This window comes from Salvia miltiorrhiza, unplaced genomic scaffold (genome assembly GCF_028751815.1).
Source record: "Salvia miltiorrhiza cultivar Shanhuang (shh) unplaced genomic scaffold, IMPLAD_Smil_shh original_scaffold_266, whole genome shotgun sequence".
NCBI classification, from domain to species: Eukaryota; Viridiplantae; Streptophyta; class Magnoliopsida; order Lamiales; family Lamiaceae; genus Salvia; species Salvia miltiorrhiza.
This window is the reverse complement of record NW_026651513.1, coordinates 190,337-211,584: the sequence shown is the minus strand read 5'-3', so window position 1 is coordinate 211,584 and position 21,248 is coordinate 190,337. Positions and strand designations below refer to the sequence as shown.

At 39.3% G+C, this 21,248-nt stretch overlaps 1 protein-coding gene across 1 annotated transcript; it reads left to right on the top strand.

Annotated features, from left to right (window-relative positions):
• Positions 1–2,426: 2,426 nt before the first annotated feature.
• Positions 2,427–7,992, top strand: LOC131003746 (putative clathrin assembly protein At2g01600). Its single transcript, XM_057930294.1, has 15 exons — positions 2,427–2,715; positions 2,936–3,005; positions 3,982–4,079; positions 4,506–4,644; positions 4,794–4,921; positions 5,297–5,389; positions 5,511–5,561; positions 5,864–5,929; positions 6,033–6,098; positions 6,213–6,293; positions 6,413–6,493; positions 6,624–6,803; positions 6,918–6,993; positions 7,139–7,257; positions 7,513–7,992. Exons 1-15 carry the CDS (start codon positions 2,626–2,628, stop codon positions 7,867–7,869), a joined length of 1,695 nt encoding a protein of 564 aa, XP_057786277.1. The 5' UTR covers positions 2,427–2,625; the 3' UTR covers positions 7,870–7,992.
• Positions 7,993–21,248: the final 13,256 nt, after the last annotated feature.

Sequence of the window (21,248 nt, the reverse complement as noted above, 5' to 3'; positions counted from 1 at the left end):
CGTCTAGCGTTTAGATATAGGAGTCTTTTTTTTCTTTTTTAATTAAATTAGCTACATAAACGTGGGAAAATAAGTGCACGCAGGCGAGACTACTACCCACATAAAGATGAGAAAACTACATCTTATGCAAGCGTAACTAAATTCAAGACCTCTCACGAAGGAGAATCTTTGAGTGCCTCAACTTTATCATAGAAATAGAAGGAAATCCCATTTAAAATATTATTTCTTGTTTTTTAGACATAATTAACAAGGGTTACTATAAATTTGATTTAATTAATTAATAAATATATACAAATATTTGGTTTTTAAATCCTCATCACGCATAAGAGTATATGTAGATTCAAAGATATATAGATGTAGATTCTCCCAGTTGAACGCCCTTTTTTTTTCTCTCTCTCTCTCTCTCTCTCTTAAGTCTGAACGTATAAGTTTTTTTCGCTCACCTCAGACTTTTTTCTCCTTCAATTGTCAACGCATATGAATTACTTTTTCAAACATCTATTGCGCGATGCCAAGTCATCCATTGCATGGATTGACAATTTTGGGGTCATTTGATTACCCAAGATTAAATTAGTATGAGATTATTCAAAATTGAATTAACTCATGATTGTTCGAGGTTAATTTTATCACATGAGATGTCAAAACTCATATGCAAGACCAATCATGTGTGACATTGTTCCAAAACTAAGTAGTAGACTATGTTTATCCAACCGAACAACCTATCATGAGATTAATAAATTTAGGGCTGGGAATCGGGTCGGGATCGGGTACCCGGTCCCGAATAAGGAGAAAAACTGAATCCCGAACCCGAACCCGATTTTTAATCGGGTACCCTAATACCCGACTCGGGTAACTTTCAAATCTGTACAGAATTTCATTTTTTTTGCTCAATTCTCAAACCAAGATAAAAAAAAAAGCATATCTGTTTATTTAAAAAAAAAAAGAGGAGGAAGAAGAAGAAACAGCGCCTGTTGGAGCTCGGAGGCGGTGCGGCTACTGCGGGGCGAAGTCGTAGGCGGCGGCGGAACGACGGGAACGACTGGCGAGGGTCGAGGGTATCGGAAACGGCTGGGCGACTGAGCAAGGGTCTCGGATCTGGGGGCGATTGGCGAGGGTCGCGGAGACGGGAACGGCGGGCGGGCGAGGGGCGCTGGGTGGGAAGCCGGAGATTCTCTGGAACAACAGTTCGGGAGGCGGAGACGGAGACTCTGGAATTTGGCGAATAGGGAATTTGAGCGAATTTGGGAAAGGAAGGGAAATAGGGAATTTGGTGGAATTTGGGCGAAGGGAATTAGGGAAATAGGGAATTTAAAATACATTTAATTAAATATTCGGGTATTTCGGGTATACCCGATACCCGATTTTTTTAGACCCTAAATACCCGATCCCGAACCCGACCCCTAATTTTTCGGGTATAGGGTACCCGATACCCGATTTTTTCGGGTCGGATAATCGGGTACCCGATACCCGAACCCTATCTTCCCACCCCTAAATAAATTAATCTCGTCTAATCCTATCAATCAAACATTATTTTTGTTGATTGGAAAAGATATTGTAAAAAATATTGATATTAATCCGATTATTAATAATTTTTGCAGGTACAAATGTTTGAAGAAACCGTTCTTGTGATATTGTCTTGTACTGTATTATGTTGTAGGTGATGGTTGAGATATAGAAATTTGGAGAAGATGGCAAGTAAATTGTACATATTCATTTACAATGTTTTATCATCTATTTGTAAATGATTTGAATTTTATATAAATTTATTGATTGATTTATATTATATCATAGAAGATACCTTTATTTCTTAGTATTTTGTTTAGGACCATTAAAGAGGAAAGACGACGATACGAGACATGCGAAGCCATCCAAAATAGACTATGCTATAGTTTTCAGTTTATTTTGATGACGGTCAAACCACAATTTTACAGTTTAGTTCTTTCTACTAAGATTTTTAAATTTTGTAAGCCCAAGCCCAACCTAACAATTTCAAAACACCAACTTTCCAAGCTACCATCAACCACCGTGCCGTGCCCTGGGATTTTGGTATATCACTAGTATGATTTATTGGAACTTTCACCAGCTTGAGATGACAGTAAAGAACTCATATAGTAAAACATAACAAAATTTTGGTTGCGTGTGATCATATTTGAGAAGTCAATTATAAAAAAATAAAATTCGTGATTATTCAACAATAGATCAGAGGAGGCAGAAGAACTGTTTTAGAAATAAATTATGAGTCAATTAAAGACAGTTGAGAATATTTTTTTTGTTTTTCTTTAAATGCCTAATTCTCAAAAAAGAGGGGGGAAAATATGACATTCTAGAATTTCCGTGTATTTTTTTTCAAAGAAGAAAAGTCATGCGATGCGAGATGACACGTAATCATGTAATGGATGTGCCGCCAAAAGCCACCAGTCTGTCCAATTCCAACCAATCAAAGCGTAAAAATTTCCTCTTCCATTTTCCACTTCTTACATCCACAAACGAACCAACAGCGATTGCCAGGAGTAGCACTTTTAGCAGGCAAGAAAGAGACAATTCTGATTATAGTATAGTTGCAATTGAATTAACCAGAAAGACTGAATCAATTGAAGAAGAGAAACGAAGCGAAGAGAGAGGGAGATGGGGTCACTAGAAACATGGAGGAAGGCCTACGGCGCTCTTAAAGATCATACCAAAGTCGGACTAGCCCATGTCAATTCTGATTTCAAGGTCTCATTTCTCCCTTTTATTTTCCATCATAATATCTTGAAAAAGCTACATTGTTTCCATCATTCGGTATCAACTCTTCGTACTTGTGTGGGGCTTTGTGTTTCATTAAAACCCTAGGCATACAGAGTGGTAGTAAGGAGTTAATGTGCCAAGACATGATTTTGCTTTGCCCCCTGTTTCTTCTTTCTAATAAAGATTGTTTTTGGTCGTCTAAAAATAGGATGTGGATGTGGCGATCGTCAAGGCGACCAATCATGTGGAGCAACCACCAAAAGAGAGACACCTCAGAAGTCAGTTTCTCTCTTTTCCCTCCTTGTCAGTTATTCATCCATGCACTTTTTTGGTGTGGAATTTCTTGAGTTTACAAGGATAATTCGCTCAACGATTATATGGTTGTGGGGTGAGCATATGGAGATGTTGAGATTTCAATTGCCAGGAAGTGTTAGTGTTAGAATATAAACTGCTGAAAAGGATGGTGTACACGGATATTCTTTCTAGGGAGAATTCGTTAAGGATGAGTTAACTTTGGTTGTAAATTTGTCATGAAAAAAAGAGGTGGTATAATTTTTTTTTCTCCCTTTAAATCCCTCATTTCTTTTCACTCACTTACTATAAAAAAGAATTTCACCATTTCTTCTTCCTCCTTTTCACTCTAAGGGGGCGTTTATTTTGCATGATTGATAAGATGCATGATTTAGTATTTTTATCCTCAAGAGTTGGATTTCTTCAATCACACTCTTTCAATGGGATATGAATCAAGCAAAACTAGCTTAAATGATAAAAATAATCAAGGGCCTTGGGATATTCCAAAGTTTCAATCCATTTAAGTAAACAAGGAATTAGTCTTACTATTTTTATCTATCAGGGCTAATCCTCAAAAGTAAATGCCCCTAAGGATAGTAATATTATCTCTCCTTACAGTGAAAAGGAGGAAGAAGAGAAGGTGACATCATTTTTTATAAAAAAAATGAGAGATTTAAATGGATGAACTTTTTTATTTCTCTTTTTCTCATGATAAATTTATAAGCAAAAGAATGCACCCTAAAAGTTTATTAGATTATGCTTGATCAAGAACTACACAATGTCTCCACTTCTAATGTTCCAAATGGGAGAACATACAAGACTTTGGTCTGGAGATTTTAGATACAGAAATTGATGAGGATTTATTAATTTTGTAGTTGAGGGGGAATTTAAATTTGTTTTCATTTAAAGCGTTGTTTGAAAATGAGCGCACTGGAAGTTTTATCATTAGTATGCTTCTTGTAGAAATTATGGCGGCCACATCTGCAATTCGGTCTCGTGTTGATGTTGCATACTGCGTACATGCACTTTCGAGACGACTGGCAAAGACACACAACTGGACGGTATGGATTGTGACATTATATTGCTTCAATTTTTTGCTTTTAAATGTGTTTTTTCTTTGATCTAGCATTTTCCATCTTCAAACTTATATGTCTAACTTTTTATTGTACATTCTATGTGTTGCATCAATTAGTTTTAGTTGAATCTTCAAAATGCTATTCGTTTTATTTCATGCTATTTTGGTTTTCCTATTTATTAATGTCAGGTTTCCTTTTATGCAGCTTTTGTTTTTCTTTCATTTTTGAAACCTGGGTGATATTAGCTTACACAAAGGGTTAAAATGTATTTGATAAATCTAAAGCTAGTATATGGTTGTGATGCCTTATCTGTTGATTTATTACTTCGAAAAAGTGTTAAGAGGAGAACCTATTCTTTGCTTGGCATGATATGAGCAACACTTTGATGGGTTTTCTCTTTTTCTACAACAGGTTGCATTAAAGACTTTAATAGTTATTCATAGAACACTGAGAGAAGGCGATCCTATGTTTAAAGAGGAACTCCTGAATTTCCAACAGAGAGGCCGTGTCCTCCAAATGTCCAATTTCAAGGATGATTCAAGCCCCATTAGTATGTAGCTGCTGTTCGTGGGGGGTTATTTTGTATACTTTCTACCTTAAAATACTCACCTAAGACACAAAATATAAATAAAGCTTAAAGCAAGAATGCCAGGGGCCTGCTAGACTACAATAATCATAATGTGTACTTCGTTACTGCAGCTTGGGATTTCTCTGCCTGGGTAAGGACATATGCACAGTTCCTGGAAGAACGTCTCGAATGTTTTAGGATTCTTGGGTATGACATTGAAGCCGAGCGGCTTCCTAAACCTGCACAAGGGCAAGATAAGGTATATCTTCAGTTTATTATATAGTACTATGTAATGCTTAATCTCCCTGTGTACATATGGATAGATTCTTATTGACCTATGAGATTTGTGATAGAAATTATATTATTAATACTAATTGTTTACATTGATCTTACTACATGTTAAACATATCCCACCGAAAATTGCTTAATGTAGTTTGAAACTCTTATTTTCTGACAATCAGTTGAATCATTTTGTATTCATCTTTTAGACTTTTGTCTTATTTTTCACATGGATGGCATCGTTTTAGGCCTATAATCTGGAATACTGGACCTGAGTTCGTAGACCCAAACATAATTTCATTGTTTTCATATGTGTGAATTGGGAGATGACTGCTGTTTGTGAATTTGTTTACAGAGTTACAGTAGAACTAGAGACTTGAGTAGTGAAGAACTTCTAGAGCAGTTGCCTGCTTTGCAGCAACTACTATATCGCCTAATTGGATGTCGGGTACTCTCCCAATCTTAATGACTAATTGTTTCTTTTGGTATAACCATTCTTGGTTTGTGGCCTTGTTTTCCATTTTTGTATTGTGATACTCAAAACTAAATTTACTATTCTTGATTTACAGCCTGATGGAGCAGCAGTAGGGAACTACCTGATTCAGTATTCCCTTGCGTTGGTACGTGGATTCCATCACCAATTGTGTTTATGAGTGGAAGCATATAATCTTTCTAGTTAGAGAATTATGATAAATTGAATATGAAGTGGAATGCCATGATGAAAGGGATGAGGAAGGATTGGCTGGGTGCAGGGTAGGGAAAGCCTTTAATCATCATGCCTCTATACGCTCTATGTCAATAAGAGAACAGGCAAAATTGATAGATAATTTTCTTTGTGTTTCTAAACTCTTAATAGTGATGTTGTGTTAGTATTATTTTTGGGCAACTCACTCTTTTGAGACTTCTTTGTTAATTCTTTTAGGTGCTCAAAGAGAGTTTCAAAATATATTGTTCCATAAATGATGGGATAATCAATCTTGTTGACAAGGTGAATACTGTTTTTACTGTTTATTTGTTTATTATTTATTTTTTGGGCTTCATATTTGCTTGCCCCCATTGAAAAGTGTGTCCTTGCCTGTTTTTGCCTTCAGTTTTTTGAGATGCCAAGACATGAAGCCATCAAAGCACTGGATGTGTATAAAAGAGCGGGACAGCAGGTAGGTTATTGATCCATAGGCTGTGTTATTCCTTCCCAATTTTGGTTTTTTTGCTATCATCATGTATAAACTATGATGGTGTGACAATATACTGTGCATATGATGTTGCTGCAGGCTGCTGGTCTTTCTAATTTTTATGATATTTGTAAAGGACTTGAGCTTGCTAGAAACTTCCATTTCCCTTTGTTGAGAGTGGTAAGCATTGTCTATTATATTTCATACATCAATATTTTAGAGTCACAATTGATTGATTCTTGAATAATTTTTTTGAATTATGATTCTTGAATATTTTATTTTTTATTTTTGCTCCACAGCCTCCACAGTCTTTTCTGGTAACAATGGAAGAATATATAAGAGAAGCTCCTAGAATGGTTTCTGTTGCCAGTGTGGCCTTGGTCAGAATTCTTGTCCTCTCCTATTAACTTTGTCTTGTTGTTTCTTTGTATTGCACTCTTAATGTTTTTATACGTTTTCACTTCATATATCAATCCTCATGAGGAGTGTGCCTTTTTTGTACTTAAATAGGAATATCCTGAAAGGCTATTGCTGACATACAAGCAAGAGGATGCTCCTCCACCTTCGGAAGATACAAAAGACCTGGAGGAGGAAGCCATGCCACCACCAGCCGCTGAAGTTCCCATCTCATCTAATGAGACAGCAGTTTCTCCACAACCACCTGCTAACTTGGACATTGATGATCTGCTAGTGAGTTCCTAATTTGTTCTTCTTCTCATGTAAATTTTATTTGGGATATAACTATATGCTCATTGTTTTATCCAGTACTTATGTGCTTTTTTTGCACGAATGGAAAAATTTCAGGGGTTGAATGTTACCATGCAAGATGCATCTGCAATTGAGGAAAGCAATGCCTTGGCTTTAGCTATTGTTACATCTGGTTAGAATGCCTGTGTACCAATCTTTGATATTCTTCTGCCTGCTTAAAAATACTGTGCACTGATATCATCAAAATTCTTTCGCTTGACAGAACTCTTTCCTAGAGTCACCTTTTTACCTGGGTTGTTATCTTATTCTTGCTGCAGGCACTGCAACAGTTGACTCTGATGCCTCCCAAGCAAAAGGGTTTGATCCTACTGGATGGGAACTTGCCCTAGTAACGGCTCCTAGCACTAACTTATCATCAGTACAGGAAAGGCAATTGGTATGTTTTAGCGCTGTTGATACTTTCAAGAAATTTGCATCCCTCTTTGATGACAACTCCTCTAGTACCTAATCAATGGGTATAGTTTTGAGAGTTCACGTGTTTGCATCTCTGAGAAAAGGATTAGCTTGATGCAGCACACTCTCATAGAAACTTGCATATGTATCTGTTGGTTCGGGTTTTATTGTTTCATTTCTTAGCCTGGTGGTTTTGTTTACACTAATGCATCACAAATTTTGGCTTGTGGAATGGCAGGCAGGAGGACTGGATTCGCTCACGCTTGACAGTTTATACGATGAAGGCGTGTATAGAGCGTCCCAACAACCAGTTTATGGAGCAGGAGCAGCTGCTCATAATCCGTTTGAAGCTAGCGATCCATTTGCAATGTCGAACAGTGTTCCTATGCATCCAGCAGCAGCAGCAGTTCACATGGAAGCTATGCCTCAAAATCATAACAATCCATTTATTCCATTTCAATCTGTATATCCGCAAACGCAACAGCAACATCTCCTGACGGGCCAACAAAATCCTTTTGGGGATACGGGGTTCGGAGCGTTTCCTGCTGCATATCACCAAACGACTAATCCTTTTGGGAGTAGTGGCCTTTTATAATAGAAGTTGTAGGCGTATAGAATGTAATTTTTTAGGTTTATTGATTTTGATAACGTATGGGAGGAAATTGTAATTGTTTGTAAGTTGTGTTCATATATTTGTGTTGAGAGAGATTTAATTGTATTTTGAAGTGGTTTGGATGTGATTGGGATTGAATATTGTATTTAAAAGATGACGGAAATGGAGTGATGATGCATGTCCCTTTACAAGTGTTAGTGAAATTGAAGATGAGGAAGAAAACGCAAGTTTGGTAACGAAAGAGGTCGAAAATGGCAGAGAAAGATGATGAGAGAGTAAGGATATTTTAGATGAGATGGAAGTACTCGATTTGGATATGAAAAGAGGATGAGAGTGCTGTATACAAGTATCTAGTGTTAATAGGGTGAAATGTCCACTCTCATAAAGTATCTATGAAAAATACACACGCTCTTATAAAAAATTATGCTCAATCACTCAAATTAACATGAACTACCAAAGATACCTTGGGATGTTGATAGGTTTAGATTGTTTTTTTTGTAAAAGTTCTTATACTTTTCTTATGGAAAGTTACTGGTATAAGAACATTGTACAATTATTAGTTGAAAAATGTATAAAAACTGAAAATGAAGCAATTATTGATAACTCACGCCACTTTCAACTAATTAGTCACTTTTAGCTATTAATGAGTGAAATAAATTAAAACATAAGTACAAAGGTGGAAAAAAAATTCAAATATTATATATTGTGGAATAAAAAAAATTCTATAGCTAACAACATGCCGCTAAAAAAACATTAGCTGACGACATTAGCCGCCGGTGAATTTCCGTCGCCAACTAATGTTTTTCTGGCGGCTAATGATGTTGTTAGCTATAGAATTTTTTTCATACATATTCCAAGAGCATCTCTAATGGGCAAGGCGAGCATGCATGCACCCGGCTTGTGCGAGCCCCATACTATCGCCGAGCTCACAGGGCGCACACTGGAAGCTTAATTGCGCACTAGGTGCGGATGGAGGAGAGAGAAGGTGAGTGAAGCGCATACACCAATCACAAAGTGTTAGTTAACAATAACACTTTGATGCTTTTTTTTTATTCTTAATTTTTCTATAAATACCTATACTATTCTTTCACCAATTACCCCAAATTTTTCATTCTTCTCTTCTTCATCATTCCTATGGGTGGGAATCGGGTCGGGTTCGAATACCCTACCCGAAAAAATTGGGTACCCAAACCCGAAATTCATCATAATTCCCTACCCGATCCCGAAGCCGGTTCTAAAATCGGGTACTCTAATATCCGACTCGGGTACCTGCGGGTACCCTAAATTACCCGGTCAATTATCAAATTTCATAAGTTAATTTGTTAATTTGGGTAAATAGGGTATTTGGGTATCCAAATTACTCAATTTGTTTTAATAGGGTATTCTGGTACCTTAATATCCAATTTTTTTTTTAAAATCTAAAATGCATCCCCTATTTTCAGCAATATATACACATGTTGTTCAACTTTCGTCTTCAACCCTACGTTGCTGCACATTATCTTATTTTATTATATTTTAAAATATGTCACACAAAATTTTGTTCACATTGCAACCCACCGTCTCTTATTTAGGGATGGGACGGTACGGTATACCTTAATAAATTGTTCATACCTTATACCTTACATTTATCTCCGGTATGGAGAAATTTCATACATTTACCTTACCATTACCTACGGTATATCTTAAATTACGGTATAAAAAAATCTCATACCTTTACCGTACCTTATTTTGGTATAACGTATCATGTTTCGGTATACCCCACTTATACGATAATTTTGTTTTAAACAATATCTAACAAATATAATATCAACAATAAAATCCAAACGCAGTAAAATAAATAAAGCATAAAATTTGTTCCCGTCTCAACAATTTCACAAGTCTACAATATAACAACATTAACAATACTATAACTCAAATAAGGTGAATATTATATTATAACTATGTTATAAGCCTATAATATCAATATATAAACAATACTATAATTCAATTATATTAAATTGTATAATCTATATACTCCATCCGTCCCAAACGAAATGTTCTGTTTTCCTTTTTGGGCTGTCCCAAACAAAATGTTCTGTTTTCTTTTTTGGCAATACACTCTCTCTCTATACTTAATATTTAAATAATTTTCACCAACCCATTTTATCTACTTTATACACATTTCTTAATCTCCGTGCCGAAAAGAAATAGGACATTTCGTTTGGGACGGAGGGAGTATTATACTATGTTCATTTTTATATCGATGATATTTATATTCTCATACTTATATATATATTCATGTAAATATAGATGTTATAAGTTAGATGTAATTTATTGTAGAACAATAATCTTATTTATATACTATAAAATATAACTATATAACTCACATAAGGTGAATATTACTCCCTCCGTCCACCAAAAATATGCCACTTTACTTTCGGCACGGGTTTTAATAAAATGTGAGTGAAGTTGGTAGTGGAGTAAGGGTCCCACTTTAAATGTGAGTGGAATGGTGTGGACCCTACTACTAAAAATGGATGTGGCATATTTTTTGTGGACGGACGAAAAAGAAAATTGTGGCATATTTTTGGTGAACGGAGGGAGTATATCATAACTATGTTATAAATTCATGTATTATATTTGTTTATTTTTTTTATCATTTGATGATATTTATAAGGTGAATATTATATCATAACTATATGAACTATACTTTGTTTATTTTTGTATCATTTGATGATATTTATAAATTCATGTACTTGTATATATTCATATACTCCCTCCGTCTCGCTTCAAATGACCCTATTTCTATTTTAGGTTGTCCCACTTCAAATGACCCCATTTCATTTATAGAAATATTTAACACTACTTTTTGGATGGTCCCACCACCACTTTACACTTTTATCACACATTCCTTAATCTCCGTGCTGAAAATAGTCGGTTTTGGACCGAACCGGATCGAGAACCGATGGAGGTTTTGGTCTGATTTCGGTTCGGTCCTAGGACTTTAGTTGGTCCGGTTCGGTCCAGAAAGTATTGAAAATTCGGTCCTCGGTTTCGTCGGTTCGATTCGGTTCGGTCCAGTTCGGACCGACTGCTCACCCCTAGGTATACCCGATACCCGATTTTTGAACCACCCTAATACCCGATACCGATCCGATACTCTAATTTTTTGGGTATCGGGTACCCTATACCCGATCGAGTTTGGGTCGGTATCGGTACTACCAGATACCCGAACCCTATCTTCCCATCCCTAATCATTCCATACTCTTATATTCTCCCAACAATTCTTCCTCTAATTCTTCTTCGAATTCTTCATCCGAAGATGAAGTTTCGAATCAAGATCATCTTCTATTTCCTAATTCGAATATTAATCTCAAATTATTTTTCATGCATCTTGTCAACAATTTATGCAAGTGGCAAATACTATTAATTTCGACCCTCCTCCAAAAAAAGGTTGCTTTAACCGTAAGCCACGAAAGTTGGTCACACCCCTCGGGTTTTCCATGCTCCGTGTAGGGTGTTCCTGTTAATCGTAAGCCGCGAAAGTTGGTTGTGCCGCCCGGGCCTTCCATGCTCCGCGCAGAGATAGCACTTAATCGTAAGCCGCGAAAGTTGGTCACACCCCCCGGGTTTTCCACGCTCCGTGCAGGGTGTTCTTTCAATCGTAAGCCGCGAAAGTTGGTCGTGCCATCCGGGCCTTCCATGCTCCGCGCAGAGGTGGCACATAATTGTAAGCCGCGAAAGTTGGTTACGCCCCCCGGGTCCTCCATGCTCCGCGCAGAGGTTGTCCTTAACCGTAAGTCACGAAAGCTGGTCGCACCCCCCGGGTTTTCCATGCTCCGTGCAGGGGGTTACTATTTAATCGTAAGCCGTGAAAGTTGGTCGTGCCACCCGGGCCTTCCATGCTCCACGCAGAGGGTTACTATTTAATCGTAAGCCGTGAAAGTTGGTCGTGCCACCCGGGCCTTCCATGCTCCACGCAGAGGGTTACTATTTAATCGTAAGCCGTGAAAGTTGGTCGTGCCACCCGGGCCTTCCATGCTCCACGCAGAGGGTTACTATTTAATCGTAAGCCGCGAAAGTTGGTTGCACCCCCCGGGTCTTCCATGCTCCGCGCAGAGTGCTCAAGCTTGGATGGGAAGCAGCTTGGATGGGAAGCAGCGCGGATGGGAAGCACGAAATCGTTAACAAAGAAATCAACCAAATCCTCGTCAGAGGAAGCGGTGAAATCCTCGCCAGAGGAGTCATCACTATCCTCGCCAGAGGAGTCATCATTATCCTCGCCAGAGGAGTCATCACCATCCTCGCCAGAGGAGTCACCACAATCCTCGACAGAGGAATCATCACTATCCTCGCCAGAGGAGTCAGCAAAATCCTCGCCAGAGGAGTCATCACTATCCTCGCCAGAGGAGTCATCATTATCCTCGCCAGAGGAGTCATCGTTATCCTCGCCAGAGGAGTCATCACCATCCTCGCCAGAGGAGTCATCACCATCCTCGCCAGAGGAGTCATCACCATCCTCGCCAGAGGAGTCACCACAATCCTCGACAGAGGAATCATCACTATCCTCGCCAGAGGAGTCAGCAAAATCCTCGCCAGAGGAGTCATCGGGACCCTCGCAAGAGGAGTCATCACAATCCTCGACAGAAGAGTCATCACAATCCTCACCAGAGGAGTCATCACAATCCTCGCCAGAGGAGTCATCACAATCCTCGCCAGAGGAGTCATCACAATTCTCGCCAGAGGAGTCAACGGAATCCTTATAGCAGAAATCAAAAGAAATCCCAAGGGAGGGGATCAGAGAAGCATCAACAACAAGCGTAACAAGTCAATTCAAATCAGCAGGGGAAAGACGGGAATATAAACTCAAACATCAACGAGCAGCAAGAACAACGTAAAGAATGAAGGGAGAAAAGCGGCACAAGCAAAAAAAAAGAAAAAAACTTCACTTGAATATGCCAGTGAGGCAGAGCTATACACCCCAAAACAAAAAGTAAGTATTCAATTTATACAAACTAGAGAAATTACAAAATTTGTCATCAAATTAGGCAGGAGGGACGGAGGCATCCGCAGGGGAGGTAAAGGAAGCAGGGACAGAGGCAGAGGAGACCAGAAGAGGGACACCACTTGCGGAGGGCTGGCTAGCAGAGGCTCCCCCTGCAAATACTGGCAGCATGCCAGCTTTCTTCACTTTCGGAAGACGAGCTCCCAGATCCAACAGCTTCGCAGCCTCCTGCACATACAGATTCTCATCTCTGTACAGGTCAAACAGTTGGTCCACCGCAGCAGAGGAGGAGGCAGAGTCGGAAAAAGCGGAAGGCGCCAAGGTAGAGGGCAGGGGAGGCTCCATGCTGAACTGAGAAAATCTCCGGGTGGTTTTGCCAGAGGGATCTCGCAGTTGGTTCACAAAGCGCACCAGAGAAGCAGAGAAAGCAGGCATGTACATGGGTGCGGAGGGCAACGAGTCAAATCCAATCCCGAGAGTAAAATAGGGAATGGCTTTCTCCAGCACTGGGTACCACCATTCCGGTTTCCTTGGAGAATCCGCAGGGATCCCCATCAACGCATTTATCTCCTCATCCTTGAGGTTGTCCATCAAGGCGTGCAGGTTCAGGGTAGCAAGTTGCTCTGGGGTGGCTCCCGCCATCTCCAAGGCCTTTGTAGCAGTACGCTCTATCACGTAAGCAAAAAGGGGTCCGAAGTCCTCCAGGTATTCAGGAGTCTTTTTGAAAGCCCCCAGAGTGCCTTCCAGCATCATCCCCAGGAAGTGTTGGCCCTGCGGAGACAAGAAATACTCCAGACGTTGATCTCGCGCCCCCAGGACATAGGCACGACTTTGCCCTTCCGCAAGCGTCTTCTTCCAATCATGCCGAGTCGCATTATAGGCTTCTTCGTATCCCGCCTTGAACCTGGCCAGGTTCTCATGCCCTTCCTTGGTCGTCCTTGTTAGCTCAGAAACCAGGGAAGATTTCTCCACCTCTACTTGAGCCAGCCGAGCCTTCAACTCAGCAATCTCTGCCTCAGCCTTACTCAGACGCTCCACCACCCCAGCGACATCATCATCACGCTTGGCAACGTCCGCTTGTTCCTTCTTTCTCTCTTTCTCTGCCACCTCGTAGTCATGGATGCATTTAACAGCCCCCCACATCCCCGACTCCACCTGCAAGAAAATAAAATGGGTTCCAACAAAACAATAAAAGGTTAGTAATTTAAAATTTTTAACAAAGAGTATAAGATGCAGGATACCTGAAGAGCCAACCGGCAGAGCTGAGTAGCTAAAGCCGGTCGGGACAGCTTCTCCATTTTCTCTTGGTCCTTTGAGTGGACACGAGCTATCAAGGCATCAATCAATTCCTGCCCCGATAAACTCGAAATCGGCCCAGGAACAAGATCCTCTGGTTCATCAGCCGAGGGCACCACAGCTTTGCCCTTACCCTTTCCACCGGTCGAGGAGAGAACCTTAGAACCACCAGCTGACTTCTTAGCTGGCCCCTTGCCCTTGTCCCCAGCAGAGGGGAGAATCTTTACACCACCGGCAGACTTCCTTGCTGGCTCTGAAGATTTGCCGGCCTTTTTCAGGCCCTCCTGTTTCTCATTCTCACCTACAGAGATTAGGGAGCCCCTCTTCCTTTTCTTCGAAAGCTCAGCAAGGGGGGCATCGGGAGCTGAATCGGGCGAAGGAACCTCATCAGTAATATCCACGATTTGGATATCTTCTTCACAGGTGCCAGCGGCATCACCAGCGCTGGAGCGTCTACCCCTATGAACAAGGGCTCCCGCATCAACTTCCTCCGCGTCAAATGGATGCGAGGCTTCCACATTCCCCTCTGGGATTTCAACTACAGGAGGAATAGGCTGCTCCGAGGGATTTGTCCCGGAAGCAGAACCACCTGTGCCATGTTCCCCGCTGCCAGCAAGAGAGGGAATGTCGGGCAAGTTGTCCCCACACTTGCGCCTCCAAGACATATCTGCAAACCAAAATTTCACAACATTAAAATCAGGGTAACAAAAGCTAATATGTTTTTTAATGTATATTTTTTACCTATTGATTTCTCTGGGTACAGGGGAAATAGACCATTGTATGCCAGAGATGAATTATTCTCAGCAAGGTACCTACAGTCTAGGGGCTGGGCCTTGTTCATAGCGTTAAGGTGGGTTATAATACTCTGGTCACGGGTGGAAGGGACCTCGGGAGAAGCCGGTTTATAAGTAGTGCGAAGCTTATGCCATTCTAACTCCAAAGCGTGATAATCGCGCCAGGTGCCGAAAAGGGTGCGCACATAACAATAATGCTTCAGGAAGCCCTTATCGAAAGAATTCAAAGAGGAGAGAAAGGTAGTAGGATGTTTTGGATGAGCTGCAAAGCTATACAGGGGACTGCCCTGCATGCGAAGGGTCTGGGTCTGACAGAACAGTTTTGCGGTGTCCCCAACACCGTGAGCCCGGCACAAAACATGGAAGGCATATAGCCTTCGGATAGCAGAAGGGGCGACTTGGAAGAAAGGGATGTGAAAATAATTACAAACATCGACCAGCAAGGTAGGAGGAGGGAGCCTTAAACCAGCATCTATCTGGGCTTTCCAAACAACTATCATCTTGGGATGGTGAAGGTTCTCGGGAGGCGTTGAACCCTTAGAGAAGGCCTCGAACTTTAAACCATCAGGACGCCTACATTTGCTTCTCAATTTTTCCACCTCCGCGACACTAAGACGGGATGGAGGAACACTTTTGGGGGGTTGGGGGGGTCTTCTTCCCCTTTTTCTTAGGTGGAGGGGGAGAGGGCGCAGTTTGAGATTCGTCAGAAACAGAGGGAGAAGGAAGATTTTCGAGATCTTGCTGCGAGGGGGAGGAAGATGAAGGGTCTCGGGCAGAAGGAGAAGGCGAGCGAGAGGGTTGAGGGGCGGAGGTGCAGGCCATGATGGGAAATGCCAATCCTAGGGTTTCTAACACGCTCAATCAGAGCACCAACAGTTATACCACTACGCTACGATTAAACACAAAATTGCAGTGAAGAGGATGCGCGAGTTACCTAGGCCAGAGAAAGATGGACGGTAAAACCTGGAGCGGAAGGGTCGCGGGAGGATGCCGGAACAGTGAGAGAATCGCCGGAAAATGCAGAAAAAATCGTTCGGAAAGCTTGGAGAAGAAGAATAGTGAAAAGTGGGAGTTCGAATCGACTAAGTAATATTGTACGCGGGTAACCACCAGCATACGGGATGAACGACGCGTGGTACACGGGAAATAATCGACGGATGAGGATTTCTACGGAGAGACGAAAGGACGCAAAGGTTAAAAAGTAACCTCGGGGTACAGGAAAAGTACTGTAGATTGGGCAGGCATTTAATGCAGGTGACGTCATCCACGCGGGCGAGTCCTCTGGCTAGTGGCAATACTCCAGAGTGAACTAGCCAGACCAGGGAGGGTGGGAATAATAAAAATACCAGAGGGCAATTTACAGGGTTTATCTTTGCTTTCTTATGAAATTAGAGTACTTATGTCTTCATGATTTGCAGGGATCAAGGAAAACAGCATAGTTTGGGCTTTCATAATACCCCACTGGTTGAACACGAAGAATACCCGGTTCAACCAGACCAGAGGGGGGAGTGGTTGATGAGGAGTAATATGTGCAGAGTAGGGGAAGAATACAAATCAGAGGAATCAACCCCACTGGCGGGTCAAATATGGCAGAAAAGACACACTCGCCAGAGAAGTCAATGCCATCAGAGAAGTCGTCATCGTCAGAAAAGTCGTCAATACCAGAGAAGTCGTTGCCATCAGAGAAAATATATCCGTGCCAGAGAAGCTACTACCGCCAGAGGAGACGCCCTTGCCAGAGAAGATGTGTTCGCCAGAAGAGTCACTTCCGCCAGAGATGTCAACATCACCAGAGAAGACGCTTTTGCCAGAGGAGACATTTTTTATCAGAGGAGTTGTTAAATGCGCGAGAAGGTCTCCCGCGTATTATTGAAATTACCAGCGTACCCTTCCACCACGCAAGACGCATGCACCGAAGATGTTTTTACTATTTTACCCCTCCGCTTGTAAATCTATAAATAGGGCCCGAGCTCGTGTACTGTTACGGACGCTCTCTCATATTTTCGAATACAATAGTTGTTTTCTTTCTCGTGCAAGGTTTCCGATCAGCTATTTTTACTCTTTCCAGCCTTCTCGACTAGGTAGAATTTTATGTTTTCCCGTTATAGATTTAGGTGCTGGTTTCGTAAACACCAACTATGATCGTGAAGCTGGTGGTAAACGACTTTTATTGGGATTATGCTCCCGATCCTGTTTATGGCGAACAATTTTTCCGACGTCGTTTTCGTATGAGCCGGTCCTTATTCTTGCGAATCGTAAATGCGCTGGAGTCTGATCTATTCTTCCAACAACACGGTGACGCTGTGCAGTCACTTGTGTAAGCAACTGTGTAATCAGTTGTGATCAGTACAGATGTGTAAGTTCACGGGTGTTTGACGGGTCAACTACAAAAATTTTTTGTTTAAGTTAAGCAAAAGTACTGTCATTTAATCAGAAGTGGCATTTGATGAACAGTAAACATGTCATTTGATCTTCATTAGGATAGTCAATTGATAGGGATTTGACTGACAAAGCATCTGACATAACGGAGGATCTGACTTACAGGGAGCATCTGACTTACGCATGTTTTTTTACTGATACAACAGCATACTGGGATTATTACCGTTGGGAAGCAGTTACGTTTTTCCTCTATAAATAGGGGTGTTAGCATATCTAATAAAAATGGTTTTTCTCACACCGAAGATATACGACTGAATAGATGAGAGAAGGAAAAAGAGAGAATGTGTAAACAAGGTAGTTTAAGGGAAAGTTCATTTCGGTAATATTCATTTTTTTGTATGGTGTGTGGAAGTACGATCATGGTAATCTTTGTGGATTTCTCGGCCTCTCTAAGTTCATGCTTACTTGAGATCTCACACACATTTTCTTAGGAAGTAATTGATATGATGGAATGAAGGAGAGAATAAAACGATAATTTCTACTTTCATTATATTTATGATTGAGAATCATCATTCCATGCAGAATCACTATTCTTTTTGCAATGGGAATAGTCGTTCTATCCACACTATATGGTATTAGCAATTCTTATCCTCATATATTTGTATTATTTTACTATTTGATCAAATTATTCATGTATATTTTATTATTTAATCAAATAATTTTATATAGAGAAAATTTTAGAGAGGAAAAAAATATAGAAAAAAAAATTAGAGAGAAAATGCTAGAGAGAAGAAAAAAAATTAAGAGAGAAAATTCTTGAGAGAGAAAATATTAGAAATATATAAATTTATAAAGAGAGAAATTTTAAAGAGAGTAAGTTTTTAGAGATTAAATTTTGGAGAGGTAGAAATTTCTAAAGAAAAATCTAGAGAAAGAAAATTTCAAAATGTTGGTAGATTGTGTGGTGTGGTGTGGATGTGGATGGGAGGGCACAAGTTTTATAAAAATGTTGGTAGATTGTATAAAGTAGATAAAGGGTTCCACATACTTGATTTATTGGGTAGTAATAAATGGTTTGTGAGATGAGTTTTTGTGGACGGGCGAAAATGGAATGAGGTAAACTATAAGAGTATATGTCCTAAAATGAAAAGACCATACTAATTGTGGACATGCAAAAATGGAAAGATGACCACATTTATTGTGGACGGAGGGAATAATTAATAGTGATGTAGTTGCTTTTAATTAGTTTTTACTAGCAATATTTAACTTTTAGTAAATTAAATAGGTATTTTAACAAAGAGAGCGCTTTTGAAATAGCCATTTTGAAGAATGAAACACAATAATTAGACACTAATTGAAAAAACACAAAATTTGGCCATTTATTACGTGTAAAGACTGTTTTGCCCTTAATCTGACCACATTTATTGTGGATCGGATTTGGGTTTGCGCGCGGGTTAGGCACATATGGCACTATTAGTGCCATATATGCCAACCGAAAAAAAAATCTAAATATATGACACTAATGGCACTAATCTGACCATAAGTACCATACGTGCAACACTACATAAGAGAATATATGGCACTAATAACACTAATATGGCCATAAGTATCATTTGTGCAGCACACTAAATGGAGAATCTAAACTCTAAATGGAGAATCTAAATCCTAAATGATAATCTAAACCCTAAATGGATAATTTAAACCCTACGGGAAAGTGTTCAAAATGGTCATATAACTGTACACATCTAAATAATATCAGCACATAGGTATATGACACTAATATGGTCATAAGTATCATTCGTATGACATTAATGTCACTAATATGGCCATAAGTAACATTCGTGCAGCACTGAGTATATGGCACTAATGACACTAATAGTGCTATGTGTGCCTAACCCTCGTGCAAATATGAATTCGACCCGAATCTGGTTCGCCCTAATTAAGGGCAAAACTGTCCTAAAAATGGCCAGATTTTGTGTTTTTTCAATTTGTGGCCAAAAATTGGTTTCCTTCTGATGTGTGTATTTTCGTTACCTAGTTTAGTATGTTTTTGCTATGGGTTTTATATGCTTTTACATGGTTTGTGATATTTTGAATGTAGGAATTGAGCAAAATCTGGAGATGATCTTGTGGATGGAAGAAATCGGAAGAAATCGAGTTTTTTGCATGGATTTGGTGAAGATGGTGGACTATGAAGAAGAAGTTTTGAGATTGGGCTTGAAATTAATTATCTAGAATTTAATTAAGTCCAAAACTCTTGATTTCAATTATTTTCTATGATTTATTTTTGTAAGGGCCGAAGCCCATTAGCTATAATTTAAGGGATTTTAATTCCCTAATTCTTCCTTAGTCCAGCCGCCATCTTAGGCATATATATATAGGATTTAGGTTGACTTTTGGAGAGACCTTTTTTTGATTCCCTAGTTTTCTAACTTACGTTATTATTGCTTTTAAGATAGGTTATTAAGTTGATTGGGGATACAAGTTTTGATTATTGAAGGTTTTTAGTTTTAGACTTTTTAATTATTTCTCTCTTGCTTTTATTTTGGTGATTGGCGGCTAGTGGAGAATTGAAGACAACGGTTTATTTTATTAGTTTCAGTTTCTTGTGAATCAATTAGTGGTGATCCCTTTTATTATTTTATTTTGTAATTTATTTTTCTTGTGCTATGTTTTCTTTATTTTATTTGATGGTTCTTAGTTTAATTATGAGTAGCTAATTTCTTAATTCGGCGAGAATAATGAAACACTAATTTATCAATCTGTGAGACCTAATTGAGCATAAAATTGGTTCATATTGATTTCGATTTATTCATAAGGTTTAAAGATAATTCTAATTTTATAGAAGCCTGATCAACTTAGATTAAATTGGATTACAGTCAATTAGCACATCCGATCCGTAATTGTTGGAATAGGGCTGATTAGTGATAAAGCTATCGTGTTCGTAGTAGGGATAATTTGGTGGATTAATTATTACTAGCGTATCTGGGATAATTGGTCTAAACTGGGTTCCGCGTTCACAGTATCCTATAACTGGTTGGTTGATAGGGATTAATTAATTTTTGCGTCGATGATCAGAGTTTTGAATTAGTGTGGATTTATTTGAGCCGAGGTACCTTTTTATTGATTAATTTCTAGATTGTTATTTGAGTTATTTGATTTCTTAGTTATAATTAATTTTCTCAAAGTTAAGGTGTGGTGGCATCACCAAAATTATAGATTTTAGGGAATTGAATGATTTTACATGCTCTCTGTGAGACATATAAATCAAATAATTTAACTCTAGAAAATAATTAATGAAAGGTAACTCGGCTCAAATAAATTCACACTAATTCAATCTCTGATCATCGACGCAAAGATTAATTAATCCCTATCAACCAACCAGTTATAGGATACCGTGAAACGCAACGGACGTACCCCAATTCCTACTTACTGTGTCGATAAACAGCTGGAGACGCCATACCTGCTTATTTCCCTTATTAAAATATAACCTAGCTGGAGAAGCTAGACCTAGATTTAATATTCTAATAGCGTTAAGATAAAGGAACCCAATTTAGACCAATTATCCTAGATACGCTAGTTTTAATTAATCCACCAATTTATTCCAACAATTACGGATTGAAGGTGCTAATTGACTATAATCCAATTAAACCTAAGTTGGCTAGACTTAAATAAAATCAGAATTATCTTTAAACCCTATGAATAAATCGAGATCAATAGGAACCAATTTTAAGACCAATTAGGTCTCACAGAAAGGAACCCAATTTAGACCAATTATCCTAGATACGCTAGTTTTAATTAATCCACCAATTTATTCCAACAATTACGGATTGAAGGTGCTAATTGACTATAATCCAATTAAACCTAAGTTGGCTAGACTTAAATAAAATCAGAATTATCTTTAAACC

What these genes read in the sequence shown, in the direction of transcription:
- LOC131003746 (XM_057930294.1), top strand. Translation starts at nt 2,626, where the DNA reads ATGGGGTCACTAGAAACATGGAGGAAGGCCTACGGCGCTCTTAAAGAT. An exon ending in AAAAGAGAGACACCTCAGAA is followed by an intron (nt 3,006 to 3,981) that starts GTCAGTTTCTCT and finishes TGCTTCTTGTAG; the next exon opens with AAATTATGGCGGCCACATCT. An exon ending in TTCAGTATTCCCTTGCGTTG is followed by an intron (nt 5,562 to 5,863) that starts GTACGTGGATTC and finishes TAATTCTTTTAG; the next exon opens with GTGCTCAAAGAGAGTTTCAA.